At 35.3% G+C, this 18,994-nt stretch overlaps 1 protein-coding gene across 2 annotated transcripts; it reads left to right on the top strand.

Moving 5' to 3' along the window:
• The first annotated feature begins 16,156 nt into the window (after nt 1–16,156).
• On the top strand, nt 16,157–18,994 carry LOC140970588 (protein RETICULATA-RELATED 4, chloroplastic-like). Of its 2 annotated transcripts, XM_073432384.1 has the most exons (8): nt 16,159–16,829; nt 17,384–17,452; nt 17,688–17,819; nt 17,892–17,945; nt 18,024–18,068; nt 18,160–18,299; nt 18,398–18,523; nt 18,611–18,994. In XM_073432384.1, exons 1-8 carry the CDS (start codon nt 16,245–16,247, stop codon nt 18,654–18,656), a joined length of 1,197 nt encoding a protein of 398 aa, XP_073288485.1. In that variant the 5' UTR covers nt 16,159–16,244; the 3' UTR covers nt 18,657–18,994. The 2 variants fall into 2 exon arrangements, with proteins under 2 accessions (XP_073288486.1, XP_073288485.1); XM_073432385.1 differs by lacking the exon at nt 17,384–17,452 and having other exon boundaries at nt 16,157–16,829.

Here is an 18,994-nt window from a genome sequence, read left to right as displayed (position 1 = left end):
ATCTTGCAAATCTTGGTACAAAATATTATCATTATAAAATCAAAAATCCTGGATTTTACATCCCTCCCTCCTTATGGGAAGTTTCGTCCTCGAAACTTGGGTTGACTAGGTCTACGAAGAGGTAAGGGTATTGGTTCCTCATCCTTTCTTCTAGCTCCCATGTGGCTTCTCTTTCAGTGTGGTTAGATCATTGCACCTTGACGTAGGGAATGATTCGTCGCCTTAGTACTTGGTCTTTGGTGTCCACAATCCTGATGACAATTTCTTCGTACTTCAGCTCTTCTCCCAAGTTACTTTCGATCATGAGCGGTTCCACTTCCAACACGTGGCTTGGATCCGAGATGTATTTCCGTAGTTGGGACACGTGGAAAACATTATGGATTCTTGACATGTTTGGCGGCAGTGCCAATCTGTATGCCAGTGTACCCACCTTTTCCAAAATTTCGAAGGGTCCTACATAACGGGGGTTCAGCTTCCCAGCTTTGCTGAATCGGACAACTCCTTTCATAGGCGAGACTTTTATGTAGGCCTTCTCGCCAACGTTGAATTCCACTGGCCTTCTTTTCAGATCTGCCCAACTTTTCTGTCGGTCTTGGGCTGTCTTGAGTTTCTCTCGGATGACTGTAACCTTGTCTATGGTTATCTGTACGAGCTCGGGTCCTACTATTGCCTTTTCTCCCACTTCATCCCAATATAAGGGTGACCGACATTTCCTTCCATACAGAGCTTCATATGGAGCCATCCCAATACTGCTGTGATAGCTGTTATTATACGCAAACTCGATCAATGGCAGATGATTGCTCCACTTGCTACTGAATTCTAGGGCGCACGCTCGCAGCATGTCTTCCAAGCTTTGAATTGTTCTCTCAGTTTGGCCATCGGTTTGAGGGTGGTAGGCCGTACTAAGAGTGACTTTCGTTCCCATGGCCTCTGGGAAGCTCTTCCAAAAACGTGAGACGAACCTCGGGTCTCTGTCAGATAGGATGCTCACGGGTACCCCATGAAGTCGTACCACATTGTCCATGTACAGTATAGCCAGCTTGTCCAGATTATAGTTCATTCGGACGGGTAGGAAGTGTGCAGATTTCGTAAGTCTATCTACAATTACCCATATTCCGTCCTGACCTTGCCTTGACTTTGGTAATCCTACCACAAAGTCCATGGAGATATGGTCCCACTTCCACTCAGGTATCTCCAACGGTTGCAATAATCCTCCGGGTCGCTGGTGCTCTGCTTTGACCTGTTGACAAACCTGACACTTAGAGACGAATACTGCAACATCTCTTTTCATTCCGTTCCACCAAAAATTCCTCTTAAGGTCTCTGTACATTTTTGTACTCCCGGGATGAATTGAAAATTTGGACTTGTGTGCTTCTGACAGTATTTCTTGGCGAATGTTATCGCTGTCTGGTACCCATAGCCGTCCTTTCATCCATACGACTCCCTTGTCATCAATTTGCAGATCTTGAGACTTCCCGCTTTCGACTTGTTCCTTAAGTTTCTTTAGCTCGGGGTCTCGGTCCTGATTTAACTTGACGGTCTCTTGCAGACATGGTTGAGCGGAGAGTGAAGCTAGAGTGATCTTGCCTCCATTTTTCCGACTCAGAGCATCGGCCACTTTGTTCGCTTTACCTGGATGGTAACTTATAGTCAAGTCGTAATCCTTCAGTAGTTCGATCCATCGCCTTTGCCTCATGTTTAGTTCTTTTTGGGTGAACAAGTACTTGAGGCTTTGGTGATCTGTGAAAATTTCAAACTTGGCACCATAGAGGTAGTGCCTCCAAATTTTGAAGGCAAAGACAACTGCTGCTAACTCAAGATCATGCGTAGGGTAGTTCTTTTCGTGCGGTTTCAACTGCCTTGACGCATAGGCGATCACTCTTCCCTCTTGCATGAGTACGCATCCCAGACCTTCCTTAGATGCGTCACTGTAGGTGGTGAATTCTTTATCTTCAGTAGGTAAGACTAGCACTGGCGTGGATGCAAGTTTTTCTTGCAATGTCTGAAAACTTTTCTCGCAACCTTCATCCCAGATGAACTTGGAATTCTTCTGAGTGAGCTTAGTCAGTGGTATGGCGATTGAAGAAAAACCTTCGACGAACTTCCTGTAACCTGCCAGTCCAAGAAAGGTCCTGATGTCTGTGGCGTTCTTAGGTTTTGGCCACTCTGTAATTGCCTCAACTTTCTTGGGATCCACTGATACTCCTGCTTCCGAGATCACATGTCCTAAAAAGGATACACTCTTAAGCCAGAACTCACATTTCTTAAACTTAGCATATAGCTCTTTCTTTCTCAGTGTCTGTAGCGCCAGGCGGAGGTGCTCTTCATGTTCTTCTTCGTTGGGAGAATAAATGAGTATGTCATCAATAAATACCACTACGAACCGGTCCAAAAATGGTTTGAATACTCTGTTCATTAGGTCCATAAAGGCTGCAGGCGCATTGGTCAACCCAAAAGGCATCACTGTGAACTCATAATGCCCATACCTTGTCCGAAAAGCTGTTTTGGAGATATCTTCAGCCCTGACCTTCAGTTGGTGGTATCCAGTCCTCAGATCTAATTTAGAAAAGACTGCGGCTCCCTTGAGCTGATCAAATAGATCGTCTATCCTCGGAAGAGGGTACTTGTTCTTGATAGTGATCTTGTTCAGTTCCCTATAGTCGATGCACAATCTCATACTCCCATCTTTCTTCTTTACAAAGAGTACTGGTGCTCCCCATGGAGACACACTAGGTCGAATCTGCTTTTTGTCCAGCAACTCTTGGAGTTGCTCTTTTAGCTCCTTTAGTTCAGCTGGCGCCATCCTGTAAGGTGCTTTAGAGATTGGTGCTGCACCAGGAACTAGATTAATTTCGAACTCAACTTCGCGGTCCGGGACTGCCCCTGGAAGTTCTTCTGGAAAAACATCCGGGAACTCACATACTATTGGGATGTCTTCTATCCTCAGTTCGACCTCTCCTTGCACTTCGCTGACCATTGCTAGGTAGATGTCTTCTCCGGATTTCACGGCCTTCCAAGCCTGAGAAGCGGAAAGGAGTAATTTCGGTTCCTTGGATTTACCATGATACACGATCTCTTTCTGATTTAAGGTTCGGAGCTTAACTCTTTTCCCTTTACAGTCCACTATTGCATTGTTATTGGCTAACCAGTCCATCCCTAGAATGATATCGAAATCGACCATAACCAATTGTATCAAGTCGGCACTGAAAGTCTGATTAGCGATACCGATCTTACAGTCCTTGTGAATTTCATGAGTGTCTATTGTTTTACTCGTAGGTGTGGCTATCCGAAAAGGTTCAGCTAGAGATTCGGGCTTAAGTCCTAATTTCTTAGCAAACCTCTTAGACACAAAAGAGTGTGTAGCACCACAGTCAAATAATGCATAAGCAGGTACTTTTTGAAGTAAGATGGTACCTGATACGACTTGATTGGCGTCGTCCGCCTCTTCTTGGTTCATAGCGAACACCCTGGCATTAGGCTTATTCTCTTTTGGTTTGCTGGGGTTAGCTCCCACATTCGGCCCAGTTCCCTTGTTGGGCCCAGCTGCTTGGTTGGCGGCCGTAGGACAATCCGCGATCCTGTGCCCTGCTTTCCCACATCCGAAGCACGCACCACTGGCTCTTCGACATTCCCCGGGGTGTTTGAAACCGCACTTCGGGCATGGCTTGGGTCCTTGATGGTTGGCCGCTGAGGTTTGCCCTGAGGGAGGTCCGCCTGATTGGTTTGGCTTTCTGAACTTCTGACCGCCCTGAGAAGATTGACCGGCATGAGGTCGCTTGTTCTTATTCTCTCCCTCCCTGCGGCGGATGTCGGTTTCAGCTCGGATAGCTGCGCCCATAAGTTCTGCAAAATTGGCGGGCTGATAAACTGCTAAGGCTGACTGGATTCTACTGTTTAATCCTCTCTTGAAGCGGTGCAGCTTCAAAACTTCGTCCGCCATGATGGCCGGAGCATAAGACCCAAGTGCATTAAAGTGAGAGGTGTATTCCACAACTGACATGTCTGGGGCTTGAGTGAGATTTTCAAACTCACTCAGCTTCTGCAATCTGACTTCCGGCGGATAGTACTGTTTCAGAAATATTTCTCGGAAGTTCTGCCATGTGACTGGTCCTGTAGCGGTCATGGCTGGCGAGACTGCTTCCCACCACTTAGCTGCTTTGTCTTCCAGAAAAGGCACGATCACATCCACTTTGAGTGCCTCGGGAACTTCCAATAGCCTCAACTGAGTCTCGACACTCTTTAGCCAACTTTGGCCAACTTCAGGATCGGCGTCCCCTCTGAATATCGGACACCTGTTCTTACGAAGGGACTCGTAATGAAATTTGACTCCATTCGGTGGTGGTGGTGGTGGTTGATTGGCATTTGGGTTTCCCAACCCTTGCAGTGTTGTCGCCACTATGGTGGCTATGGCCATAAGATCGGCTCGGCTTAGATTAACTGCAGGCGGTGGTCCATTCTCCTGTCGATTCTCCTGTCTCTCTTCGCGATCGGTATTAGCGTAACGCGGGTTGCGGTTTTGCCTTGGGGGTCTGCCGGCCATTTCCTACAATCGCAAGTTCTAATAATTGTACGAGTAGGTTTCATGCAATAGATTGCGCAGAAGTAAATTGAAATCAATTGAACAAATAAAATATTTTATTGATTTCTCAAACAGGAAAAATAAATGAACATGACCAATCTAAATAAATAAATGTACTGAAGAAAAGAAAATGTAGCAACAACGGGAATAAACTACTAAGAATGGTTCACTAAAACACTCTAATTCGCTATCTCTCCATTCCCTATAGCCACGTCAGGTGGGGCTTCTTCCTCCTCGGGATCCTCAGGCATCTCTGGGTCTAAGAAATCTGCAAGCTGCATCTGAAGACTCTGATTTTCCGATTCCAACTCTACAATCTCTTCCCTGTGGGTCAGAATCTTTCCTATCGCGTCATTCAATTCATTTCTTGCATGTGCGCAGTTTGCTTCATTCTTCTGGATGAGCTCCTTCTCCTTTGCTTTCCTTTCGTCTACCTCCTTGGATAGCCTTTGGTTATTTTCAGATAATTGCATGATTACATTCCAGGATTCTTCAATTTTTTTCTTATCCCTCATCCGTGCTTGACGGGCGTCAGACAGTTCTATGGTGCGTCTATCCAATTCCTCTTTAGCTTGCTTAGCTTGACCTATCGTTATTTGTAATGACTCTCGCAGTTCGCAGTTATGTTCCTTGACGAGCTCGAACATTTCAAAGACCTCATCGATCCTCTTTTCACCTGCCATCAGCTTGGTAGTCAGATTCTCCACTTGTTGCCTCCTCTCAAGATTATTAGCTCTCAGCCTCCTGATAGTCCTGTCCTGGTTGCCTAGGGCCAATTCCTTTAGATGTATAGCAGCCTGAGCGCGCGTGCGATGCTGGTGGTAATCCAACTGAATAGTCTCCCTATGAGTAATCGGGGCTATCTTCTTACGGGCAGTGACACACATGCGAGCCATTTCCTGGAAACAATAAAAAAGAAATGCTCAGAATATCATATATAGGATAGAATAAAAATATCAAGGTCATATAGAGTCAAGTATATAAAAATAATTAAAATTTTCGAAAATTTCCAAAAATAGAAAGTTTTGAGATAGACATAGGGATTCGAAGCATATGTCGAGAGGATTCCAGAACAGTTGACGGAATCGAATTCGGAGTTTTCTACGAAAAGTTATAGGGGTTCCGAAACTTTCCTAAAACGGCAAAAACGACGTTTCGGAGGCCTAAACGAAGGAATTTCGCGATTTTGACCCCTACCTCACGACTTTAGGGTGGTGACTATCTGGGCCGTTTCGGAGGGAATAGCGTCGGCCTCGAGTGAAAATTCCACCGAAGATTTTTCGTTTTTTTTTTTTTCGAAAATCGATTCTTCCACTCGGATTATGAACCTGGTGGCTCTGATACCACTTAACTGTCACGCCCCGGAACCGGGGTTGGTCAACATCGGCGTTGTTCATCAATCACACAATCGAAAAACAACCAACCTCGTAGCACAGTATAAACCAGTTTATTTCATAAATTTGCAAAGTTTGGACATTGTCTTTACAACTGAAAAATAAATAAATGCGGAAACGTTTTACATGAAAATTAAACTTCTAAAATTCGAAAATAATGAGAACATGGCCAAGACTAATCTCGAAATCACCATCCCCAGAATTGTTCCGACTCTTCTTCCTCAACCTGTTCTTCTAATTTATCTGGGGAGGGGAGAGTAAGGGGTGAGTATTTTGGAAAATACTCAGTAAGTGGGGGCCTTTCGAGTACACAACAACATGCACATATATTTTCGAAATACATACACACACACACCATGCATATTTTGACTCATACCACATTCGTATCCTTGACCTGACACTGAGATTCATCTACTTTCAATGGTTTACTGAATTCAGTCCCTAATTTTTATTCCTCTAAGGGGGAGAGGCCGAATCGGTTATATCCCCACCGTATGAGCGTCATATCATAGTTGGGATTCCCTCCCATATCACGTTGAATCCTCACAGTGTCAACATAAAACCCATGCAGAAATCATAACCAGAAGGGGTAGAAAGAGAATTGTACTTGACCGAAATTTCAAAAAAACGAAATGCATACACCGAAATTACACAATTAAAACAAGCCCACTTACCTTAAATTCTTGCTGAAAAACGTGAAAAGCTAGGGTGGCTTGCACAGGAAATTTCGAAAATTTCCTCTGCGGCGACTGGACGGCAGCGCTTCGCTACTCGGCTAAGCAAAACTCGAAAATTCCTAGGGAAACTAGGGAGAGCAAACTCGAAAATTTGGTGAGTTATGAGGTGTGATTTTCGAGTTATAGGGCCCTCCTATTTATAGGGGTTGGCTGCTATCTCGATAGGTGTCATCCGCGCGTTTGAATTGAATCAAATCTTCATCTAGAATCGTGATCTAATCTAAATTTTTATCCCTGATCCTTGATGATAATTTCGAAATTTTGATATCCTTCCCTTGGATAATTTCGAAATTATGCCATGTCCAGCCTGCAAAATTTCGACTTTGAGTCTAATTTCCAATATTCGGTAGACTTTTTGTCCCTCAATATAATAAAAATTATTTTTCTTAAATCCCAAAAGTTTCCCTCCCTAAATCCGAAATTTAGTGGTATTTTTCCAAAATAGGATTTTGATTTTTCTCCAAAAATCCTGGTAGCTAAACTTTTAAATTTTCCCAAGCCTGTATTTTATATCGTGTAGACTTTTCCCTATATCTCATAAATTTCGAAAATCCTCCCTAAATCCTTCAACATTTTCGAAAATCCTATGATATCTATTTCAAGATTTTGAAATCCAAGATTGAGTTATCTTCCTGCTTAAATCTTTATCCATGTATTTTTCTGCATATCTCAAATTACGAAAAATATACACGATATTAATTAAATTCTTGAGTTCCAAATAATGCTCAAGATAAAATTATCCATTCCATTTTCAAAAATCTTGCAAATCTTGGTACAAAATATTATCATTATAAAATCAAAAATCCTGGATTTTACACAAACTTTCAGATTTTGGTACACAAACTTGTAAGTATTTATTTCAGTTTTATTTTTAATATATATTTTATATTATCATCTAGCCTAGATGATAGGCTAAATATTTGGTATTAGATCATAACTGTACTAAAATATGGTATAATTCTAATCAACTTCGAAATTCAGAATGATTTATTATTGTTAAAACAAACATGTTCGAGATTAACCAAGAATTTATAAGTTCATGTGGCAGCCATTTGCCTATTTTGCCAAGAGAATGCGTTTTAAAGGCTTTTATGGATGATTTTTTATGAACTTATATTTTTCGAGGTAGCCCTCGGTAAAATCCTTGACTGTTTTGTAAAAGATCCATGCATAATAAATCAAATTGAATATCCTGGGTTTGAGATGATATCAGAGCCATATGATAGTTAAAGTTATGATCTAATAATTGTTTATGATGAATAATCTTGGAAGAACTAGTACTATTCAAAAAAATATGATTGAAGAGTATGATATACCTGAAAATTTAGATTTACTAAATAAATGGACTACTCCTAAAATAGAACCTAAAATGGTTTATAAATTAGGAACATTTGAAAAAATTTGTTTTAAACAAATTATAAAAGCTACTGAATCTTTAGTATCTCTTCATAATGAAGAAATTATTACATATTTATTAAATGAAAAAGATATTTTACTCTTTAAAAATCTCATAAGTTTTTACATATTGGTTTGATGCAAATTGCATTTAGACCTTTGACTCTTGAAGGATTACCGGAAAGTTTTATAGCTGCTTTAAGAGATGTTAAAAATCTAAATTGGAAATAATCATTAATGAGAATTATTCAATCAAGTTTAGCCCATGAACCAGTTTATTTTGATGTGTAGGACCGAGCGCTTGTCGCTTTACCAAAAGTTATAGCTGGTGGTAATGGTGCAACTCAAATCTTTTAAACAGCACAGCAGCTCAAGCACCACGTTTCGATCGCTCTACCAAGCAGGGACAATTATTGCACCCAACAACCTCCCTCCCAATAATTGCACTCCTTGCAATCAATGGGAATCGAACCCATGACCTTCGCTTTGATACCAATTGTAGGACCGAGCGCTTGCCGCTTTACCAAAAACTATAGCTGGTGGTAATGATGCAACTCAAATATTTTAAACCGCACAGCATCTCAAGCACCACGATTCGATCGCTCTACCAAGCAGGGACGATTATTGCACCTAACATGATGTTCATCCTAATATTTCATTATCCTTATTTGAAAATATACTTGAAGCATTAACATTAAATGTCAAAACTTATGGTTATAATTATACTTCTAGAACAAAAGTAATATGTATCTATTATTGCATATATTTTAAACCATTATTTACTTTAAATATTATGTGTAAAAAAGTTGATAAACAGAAAAATGAAACTATTCTAATAGAAACAACTTTTAATAGATATAATATTAATATAAGAAGATCTATTAAGTGGGAATAAATAATTTTTCCAAAAAATTAGATAATAGAACTAGTTATTCCTAGAAATCCTGTCATTAATAATAATTTACAACAAGTCATACAAACATATGAAAGAACTGTTCAAATACAGTTTGATAATAATCAAAGAAAATTATCATCCAGATCTATTTCTAAATCTAGATATACTGGATCTTATATTTCTCATTTAGATTATATTGTGGATATTCCACAAACTGCTAAAACTTCTACTTCTCAATTAAAAGAAGACATAAGATCAGAATCTTCTAGAGAAGATCTTATTGAAGAATTAATTATTAATAAAAATAACATTGTTCATGGTCATACAAATGTTCAAAACATTAAAGAAACTGATACTATATCAGAATTGAGTTTTGTTTAATCTATGGATTTAAAAAAATAGATTTTACAAAAGGATCTCATACTAGAGCGAAGATCAATCATGAATTCTATAATTCCAAATGAGATATTTTCAGAAATTGGTATTTTCACAGTTTTTCTGAAAAAGAATATGAATATATTGTAGAAAATTTTTATAAATACTGTGAGGAGCAAAATAAATTAATACATTTTGTTGCTTGGTTTATTAAAACCTTTGTTATAAATTATATCTCTGTTATTGAAAGAAGATATAAGCTTTTTCTGGACATATTCAAAAATCTATTTATCCACCACAACAATCTTTTCAAATAGAAAAAGAAGATAAAATTTTAAAACTTACTGCTTTTTCAAGAATTTTTGAAAATGATATGTTACAAATCACTATTTAACATATTAATCAAATAATTGAAAAACAAAATCACACTAATCTTTATTTAAAAATCTTAGGAGAAGAAATAACATCTTTAAAAGATAGAGTTGAAAAAATTATTATTGCGATAAATCAAATTAAACATGATGTTTATATACAAACTGCTAATGAAAAAAATATTGTTTCATTGTATCCTCTTCTATTCAATCACTTCCTGAAATAAAAGATTTTAAATTTAAATCTTCTGTTACTGACTTAGAAAAAATATTAGAAGAAAAATTTAAATCTCTTAATATTTCTACATTAAATGAAGAAGAAGATTTTAATGAACAAATTAATAAAATAAAATGGACAGATAAACCTACTCAAAACAAATATTATTATGATACTCCTACAGACGTTATTAATGAAGAACAAAAATATATTATTTCTAACAGTTATAATGGTAAAAGTATTTACGAATGGAATCTTGACGGATTTACTAATAAATATATTTATAATCTTGCTCATCGCATGTTTATGTACAATACTGTAACGTCCGAAAAACCAACCTATGTAAACCACATGCATGTAAAATTGTTTTAATTACTTAATTGTTTTATTTAATTGTTTTTAAATGTTAGCATGATATTTATTATATGATTAAATGTATGATTGCATGATTAAATGATTATGTGACATGTTTTCATGAAATTAAGGATTTTACCCGAATATTTGATAATAGCCAAGGGAAAAGAGACCGGGGACGACCAAGACAAGAATATATATTTGTATTTAAATAATAGCAAGGCTTCCTAATATGATTAAAAATGATTTAATTTTTCCTAAAAATGTTGGAGTTCGAATTATTTTACGAGTCGAGCTCGATTTTTCCCGGGAAGCCGATTTTGGGTAAATAAGGAGTTTTAAAAGATCAAAAATATTATTTTATGGAAACGAATTTTATAAACTTTTATTATTTAATTAATTAAGTGTTATTTGACCCAATTTAATTAATTTAAGTAGGCCCAATTACCCTTAAACATGCAAGCCCAAAACCAAAGCCCATTAGTATGTTAATTAAATTATAAATAAGTGTATTATGTCTTCAAAACCTCACAATTCTTCACCTATCAGCCGTGAGACACATCTCAAAGCACACACATAATTTTCGAAAAAATAGGAGAAAGAGAAGCTTGTGTTTTTCGTCGCCCGTTCGTCCTTCCTCGCCGACGATTGAAAATTCGAGCGTTATAAACGCAAAGGCACGTTTCCTAAACTCTTTTAACATCATACAAATCATAATATGCTTGATTTAATTTTTTATGCATGAAAAATATGTGGGTTCCATTATTCTACGGCAAGTTGCGTATTTCAAAGTTTTAACGATTTCGTGCTTGTTTTGAAAACGTTTTTTATTCCAACGGACACGCTGCCAATACATGATAAAATATGATTGAATTATAGTCAAAACATGATAAATTTAAAGGTTATAAGGATGGGCAACCGAAGGAACAAACAAAAAAAGAGACAAGAGAACCGTAGTCTTCGTACAAAACTCAAGGTGCTCGTCACTATGCATGGGGGCTAGGGGTTTGACCAGGTCTCGAGGAAGGCTCGTGCTGGACGTGGGTCAGGGTTAGTTTATCCGAGATTTTATCGCCGCGCGAAACACTAATAAAAGAATTAATCGAAAAACCTAGTTTTAAGCTTCATAAAATTATGAAAAATTATATTTAAGCTTAAATAATTATTTAGAATAATCCCATGTAATTAAAAGTGAGAAAAAGATAAATTCGAGAATTTTTACATTTAGGGGCAAAACAATCTTTTTACACTTAGGAAAATACGAAAACGCTTGACAGCGTCCCGAAGGATCATAACGCATGTTAAATGATATTATACGATTTAAAATGATGATTTTGATGATAATATGTGTTTTTGTGATTTATGGTAAAGTTGTGCAATTTATATTGTTTAAAATGCTATTTTTGTAAAGATGTCATATTTTATGATTTTTTAAAAGAAAATGAAAAATATTTTGAGGGATGTGAATTGACTGTGACAAATGATATATGATTTTGTGGAGATGACGTGAGGGCCAAGGCCCCAGAGGGAACCCATATTCGGGCCAAGGCCCCAGAGGGACCCCGTCTACGGGCCAAGGCCCCAGAGGGATCTCGTCTATGGGAAAAGGCCCCCGAGGGATCCCGACGATCGTATTTTCATGGTGGAGCCTATTGCACACCCCCATGGACCATGTGGAGCTAAGATTGCAGTCGACCAAAGGATAAAAGTTAATCACTTTCAAGGGTCAAACTTCACCCAAAATGATATATGATTGAAAACTTATGATTAAAATGATTTTATGATATATGATTTATGATGATGATTAAGTTATTTTTAAAATGATTTATTTATGATTAAAGCTTATTTTAAATGATTTTTCAAAAGATTTATTTATGCTTAAAGTTATTTTAAAATGATTTTACGATTTATGATTTAATCATGCTTAAATGATTTTTAAATGATTTTAAATGGTTTATTTATTTTCAAAAGCTATTTTAAATAAAAATATGATTTTTAAATGCATGTGAGTGTATATGTATTATTTGCTATTTATGTTTAGAGCGTGCTGAGTCTTTAGACTCTCTAGGTTTGTATGATGCATTATTTGATGATTTTGGAGGCGGTGACGATTGAGTCGATCGAGTGCAGCAGTATACACCCGATGGCCTTTATGTTTCCGCACTAGCTAGATAGATTTATGATTTAAAGATTTATGTTAAGGATTTTATTTAGAGATATTTTTATGCTTTATTTTTATTGTTAGTTGATCTTTTCAAAGACCAATTTATGAAGTTTTGGTTAGTCGATGCTTTAGGATTTTATTTTATGAACTTGAAATTTAAATTGTTAAATTATTATGATCCATGATTATGTTAAATTATTTAATTTAGAAATTTAGAATTTATGATTTAAGATTAAGAAAAAAAATCGAGGTCGTTTCAAATACTGGTTGTAAAACTGTAGGTAATATTGATAAAAATATTGCTAAAATGTTTATAGCAGGTTTTACAGGCCAACTTAAAGGTTGGTGGGATAATTATTTAATTCAATATCAAAAAAAACGATATTTTAGGATCTATAAAATCTGAAAATAATATTCAAACATAAAATGCGGTTTATTCTTTAATAATGACTATGATTGAACATTTTACTGGTAAATTTACCGCTAAAAGTGAAAATCTTAGAACTCGTTTGAGTAATTTAGGATATAAAACTCTTACTGATTTTAGATGGTATAAAAATACTTTCTGTCTAGAATTTATGAATTACCTGATTATAATACTAGTAAATGAAATGCTAAATTTGTTGAATGGGCTTCGAGGACTTTTTGCTGAAAGAATTTAAAAAGTTTTAAGAAAAGATAATTTATCTATTCCTTATGATATTTATACTTATGAAAATTTAAAAATACTTGTATTCAAAAAAGTTTATCTCTCTGCAATGAATTAAATTTAAATAACCAAATTAAAAGATAGAATTTACTTGAGAGAAAATAGCTTGGTCAATTTTGTAATCAATTTGGTATGTATATGTCTAATAAAGGTAATAAAAAAATTCAAGTAAAAAATAAATTCTATAAAAGAAAAAATCATTTGTTTGAAAGACAAAGAAATAAGAAAAAATATAGTAAAGAAACCATGAAAAACAGAGAGAAGATATTAAAAGAGGGAAAAAATTAAATATTATTTGTAGAAAATGTAATAAATCTGGTCATTATGCTAATCAATGATAGGTAAAAACAAAAATTAATAATTTAGATATTAATGATGATCTCAAATAAACCATATTTAAAATAATAATAGACTCTAATAAAAATTTTGATTATAGTAATTCTGAAAATAATTCTTCAAAAGATTACATGTCAGAAGATTCTGTAATATCTAATTGTTCTATCTTCCCTTCTTCAGAAAATGATGAGTGTGATGTTTGTAATCAAGGACAATCTTGTATACAACATTTAGTTCATAATACAAATGATGAGTTTTATAAACTTATGTCTCAGTTTAAAGATCTCAATATTAGCGTCTTAACTTCTAATAATATTTTAGAATTTCTTAAAATGATTAAGAATCCAGATTTTAAAAAATAAAATAATTGATCAAATGGAAGACATTCCCTCTACAAGTAATTATAATTTTTTAAATAATCAAACTTATTCTATGAAAACAGTTAATAAAATTTTACAAGAAAAATATAGTAATCAAAATCCAGTTACTATACAAGATCTAATAAAAAAGATTAGTAATCATAAATATCAAATCATAATATTACAACAAAATAATAAAAATTTAAATCATCAAATTTCTATAATCGAAAAAACAAATAATATTTTATTAATACATAATATTTTGAAGAAAAACTTACAGAAATAATCTCTGCTGAATTAAATAAAAATCATTTATATGTTTAATATTATTAACAATGAAGATATAGGTTTATATTAATTAAGTTATATAAGAAAAACATTTTTAAATATAGAAAATGAGAAGTAAATAAAGAATGTAAATGATCATTCTCATCCAAAATGGATGGAATTAATATTCCTATGAATATGAGAATGACCATTTTTATTGGAATGAATGTCATACCAATATGCGTATAAGAAATGGGATGTGAATGTTCATTTTATTCTCACTTCACTCATTTCTACACCTAAATGTATTACATCGTACCAACCCATATTTGCAGGGCCGTGCCTATGACTTATGAGGAATAAGAGCCCATTCATTTAGGCCTTTTTTCCCGTAATTTTTTGAAAAATTTATTATATATAACAATATAAATTAGTCTAATCTAAATATATTATTTTTGGGCTTTTTTCCTACATAATCCAAACTCTCAAAATTATCACACTATACACTTTATAATATTTTTCTCTCAATTCAATTGTGATTTTCTTCACAAATGAGAGATCTATTTATAGAAAATCTTTACAAATAATCCAAAAATAAATTACATCAATACCTTCATCATCACACACAAATTTCAATATTCAACACCTAATTTTACCTAATTTTCAACATTCAAATATTCAACATTCAATATTCAAATATTCAATATTAAAATATTAATTTTCAACAGATTTAAATTAATAATAATAATTATTTTTATTATAAGAATAAAAAAAAATTTCACCCACTAATCTATAAGAGTGATGTCATTAAGAATGAGAAAAAAAATATGCATAGTAAAAAAAATAATTATTAAAATTATATAAATGTAATTATCAATATCATCTTAGACAATGTTAACTAATTATTATTCTTACCCGGTATTACAATTTTATCATTCCCAAAAACTCAGGTGAAAATAATTCACAACTCAATTTTATAAAACAATATTATATTTCGACCATTCATTAAAAAATATTGAATTTATCCTTTGAAGGAATGAAGGGCAAGTGATATGATCAGGTGCCAACCTGGAAACAAGGCCAAAAGTCTTGCTGATATTGAATGAATAGGCTTAAAACAAAATCATGATGGAAAACGACGGCCCTCCCAACTTTGCGGGAGGTCAATCCAAAGTTACTTATTTCAGAATTAATAAACAATTTAATTAAATACACTCGATCGACTCCATATTTGTTTGTATGCATTGATCATTATAGGTTTGCCGAACCCACTAATTATTTGATTAGAAACTAACATAAATCAGTGTTAAAAATCCATTTAGAATAATTACATTTATGTCTATACATATTTAAAACATTTAACCAATAATTTGATAAAAAAAAAAAATTAGAATATTGATTATTTTTTTCTCTTAATAATTAGATTAAAAAATAATTAAGCTTTTCATTAACCATAGACAATCCCTTTAACATTGGCAAAAAAATGATACCAATTCTTGATAGACATGAAGGCAGGGCGGATAAATCCAAGTGACGTTTTATTGGCTGTTTCGCCCTTCAGATTCCGACCACGCACCCATTTCAATTCTTTTGTTAAATTTTTTTTGAATATTAAATTGTTATGTACATAATTCAATTATAAATTTTACCCAAATCTGTTACCGACTTATGGTTGAAAATTAATGTATGTGGTCTGAGATTTGAAATGCCAAAAACACACTGTAACATTAAAAATTATATTAAGAAATTTTGATTATTTTTAGCAAAACTCATTCGTCGAATGTTATTATCATCTAAATTTTCAATTCAATTATTGAATAATCTTAATGTGACTTTTGAAATTTTAAATAAATGTTCCTCAACCACAAATATAAATATTTCCCAATATACGATTAAAATACAAATGATTTCTTTAACCAAATAGGTGTAGGTAGACCGTACGTAGTGTATAGCTTGCCGCATAAACTTTACCCGACATCCTATGACTGACGTGGCAGCCATCTTCACTCACATAATAACAAAATAAATACCCAAACTAAACCAAGCGATCTCAGGCCAAAGGTTCAGATTGTCAATCTCCGCCGCCACCGCGATGTCAATCTCCGCCGCCATCACTTCCTTTCCTTCGCCGCCGCGCTCTCTTTATGTCCCCCATCATGATCGCCCCAATTCCAACTGCTGCTTCTCCCCTCCCCCGGCCTCGCTCAACCTCAAAACCAGCTCCTTCCTCTCACTCTCTTCAACTCCCACTCCTCGCCGTCCACTATACAGCTCCTTCTCTATCAATGCCGCAGCTACTGACAGCGAAATCAACACAAACTTGTTTTCCGGGGATGGAAATGGCGGGATCGGAGGCATCGGAGGTGGCGGTGGCGGAGAAGACAGTAACAGTGGAAATGAAGGAAATGACGACAAGAATAAGAATAAGAACAGGGAAGAAGCGTTAATGGTGTTGGCTGAGGCTGGGAGGAATCTTCAGAGCTTGCCGAAGGATTTGAAGGCGGCCATAGAAGACGGAAGAATACCCGGATCGATTGTCTCCAGATACTTCGATCTGGAAAAATCTGGTTTTATTTCATGGCTGATGAAGTTTGGAGGATTCAAGGAGAGACTGCTGGCTGATGATCTTTTCTTGGCTAAAGTTGGCATTGAATGTGGCGTCGGGTTATTCACCAAGGTACACTAAAAAAGGAAAAGAATTCTCCATCTGTTACATTTGTTCTTCATCTATATCTATATATAGTGTGCATTTTATATACATTTGATCTGTTCAACAAATCCATCTTAAATTAGTCATGTCATCTTATCTATCCTCATTCGAAAATCCTCGTGATGCTGATCATTTAATATAATCGCTTTATTTCTATGCTAAAAGAAGTTTGTGCTTGGTTGAAAGGTTTTTAGGATATACGTACTGGAGAATAACAAAAACCACAACAAGAGTTGAAAACAAGTCTACCTGCCTAATTCTTTTCGCATGCATGAGAAATGAATGGGGGCGTTAAGATTTTGTATTGACTATGGTCAGTGGATTGTGTAAATATTTTGATGTACATTTGTGTGTGTGTGTGTGACTAACAATGCTAGCTGTAGTGTTTTTACATTTTTCATTTTACAACTTTGTTCCAGTATATTATTGTATTCAATCTATAGTGGCAAGAATATACATGCTTGGTAACAAATAATATTTCTTGGCTGGTCTAGTAATTGTCATGCATATTCTTTTCCTAGACCGCTGCAGAATATCAGAAAAGGAAGGACAAATTTTTCAACGAGCTGGAAATTGTTTTTGCTGATGTGGTAAATATGACAGCTTCTTCTAATGGATATTTTCTATAAGTTGATTTGCAGTTGATACCGAATCTATTCAACTCCAACTATGAATTGTTTATTTATGATAACATACTGAATTACTAGACCCACGTTTGCATATTTGACAACCATCGGCTATATTTTCTGGTGTTATGATAACCACTCGTTTTTGCAAACAGTGTTTGAATCTTGACCTTATACTTCAAGTTTGTTGTGCGGCCAGGTGATGGCTATAATTGCAGACTTTATGCTTGTATATCTTCCTGCTCCAACTGTTTCTCTTCGACCTCCACTTGCACTAAATGCTGGCCGCCTTGCTAGGTTCTTCTACAGCTGTCCTGATAACGCCTTTCAGGTGAGTTTGCTTAAAATTTCCCAGTTCTTATATGTGATTGGGGTGAAATCTTTGATTAAATCTCATGTGCAGGTTGCTTTGTCCGGAACCTCATTTTCATTGTTACAGAGAGTTGGAGCAACAGCGGTAAGAATATCTAGTTTTCCTCTTTCTTGGCTTCATAAAAATTAATCAATATCATCTTGTCATTATTTTTTTTGCCAGCGCAATGGAGCAAAATTGTTCGCTGTTGGCGCCACTTCATCTCTGGTAATTTCATCATTTCTATAGTATCTCTTTAATATATATCTCCAATTAGTACTTTTTCAAGTTCAATATGACAATGGTTCTTTCTTTATAGGTTGGTACTGTAGTGACAAATGCATTTATAAATGCTCGCAAGGCTGTCGAGCACTCTGCCGAGGATGAGGTTGAGAATGTCCCGGTTATATCAACAAGTGTAGGATATGGCATCTATATGGCCATATCCAGCAATCTTAGGTATGTAAATTATTTTTTAGTTCTTGATGTGATATTCTTGTACAAAATGACAAGGATAACTTTAAATCCTTTATCCATCATATCTTGTCAAACTCTAGATACCAGATGGTGGCTGGTGTTATCGAACAACGGATATTGGATCCCATGCTTCATCAACACAAGTTACTGTTGAGCGCTCTTTGCTTTGCTGTTCGAACAGGCAACACTTTCTTGGGTTCATTACTGTGAGTTATTAACCTTTTTGTGGCACTCATATTCTAATCCTTCCTCACTGTGATAAAACTCCTAAACCGTCTCGAATTTTTGTGCAGATGGGTCGATTATGCTCGGTTAATAGGAATCCAAAAGGCTCAGTGATCAGAATTCTAACTATAAAATCGTCAATCCATGCTAAAGTTAAGAAAGTTAATTGTGAGTTTGTCCTTCATATAATGTCCCATCAGAAGAGTCCTTTGCTGGTAACCAAGTATGTCACATGAGTATGGTTCGTGCGTCAAAATTGACAATCACGATGCTGTTCATCAAACACATCATTAGCTTGCGATTCTTTGATTTTCTTAAATACAAGTTGTGAACAATAATACATAGAGTAATTTGTGCCGCTGTTTCTGAATTATGTAGCTAATAATGGTCTAGTAATCTTCTTTTTCTGAGAAAACCAAGTTCATATATGGAGAATTGGATTGATGTTGATT

Source organism: Primulina huaijiensis, unplaced genomic scaffold, assembly GCF_012295235.1.
Source record: "Primulina huaijiensis isolate GDHJ02 unplaced genomic scaffold, ASM1229523v2 scaffold9501_ERROPOS106556, whole genome shotgun sequence".
Taxonomy (NCBI): domain Eukaryota; kingdom Viridiplantae; phylum Streptophyta; class Magnoliopsida; order Lamiales; family Gesneriaceae; genus Primulina; species Primulina huaijiensis.
This window is presented reverse-complemented; position numbering and strand designations above follow the sequence as displayed.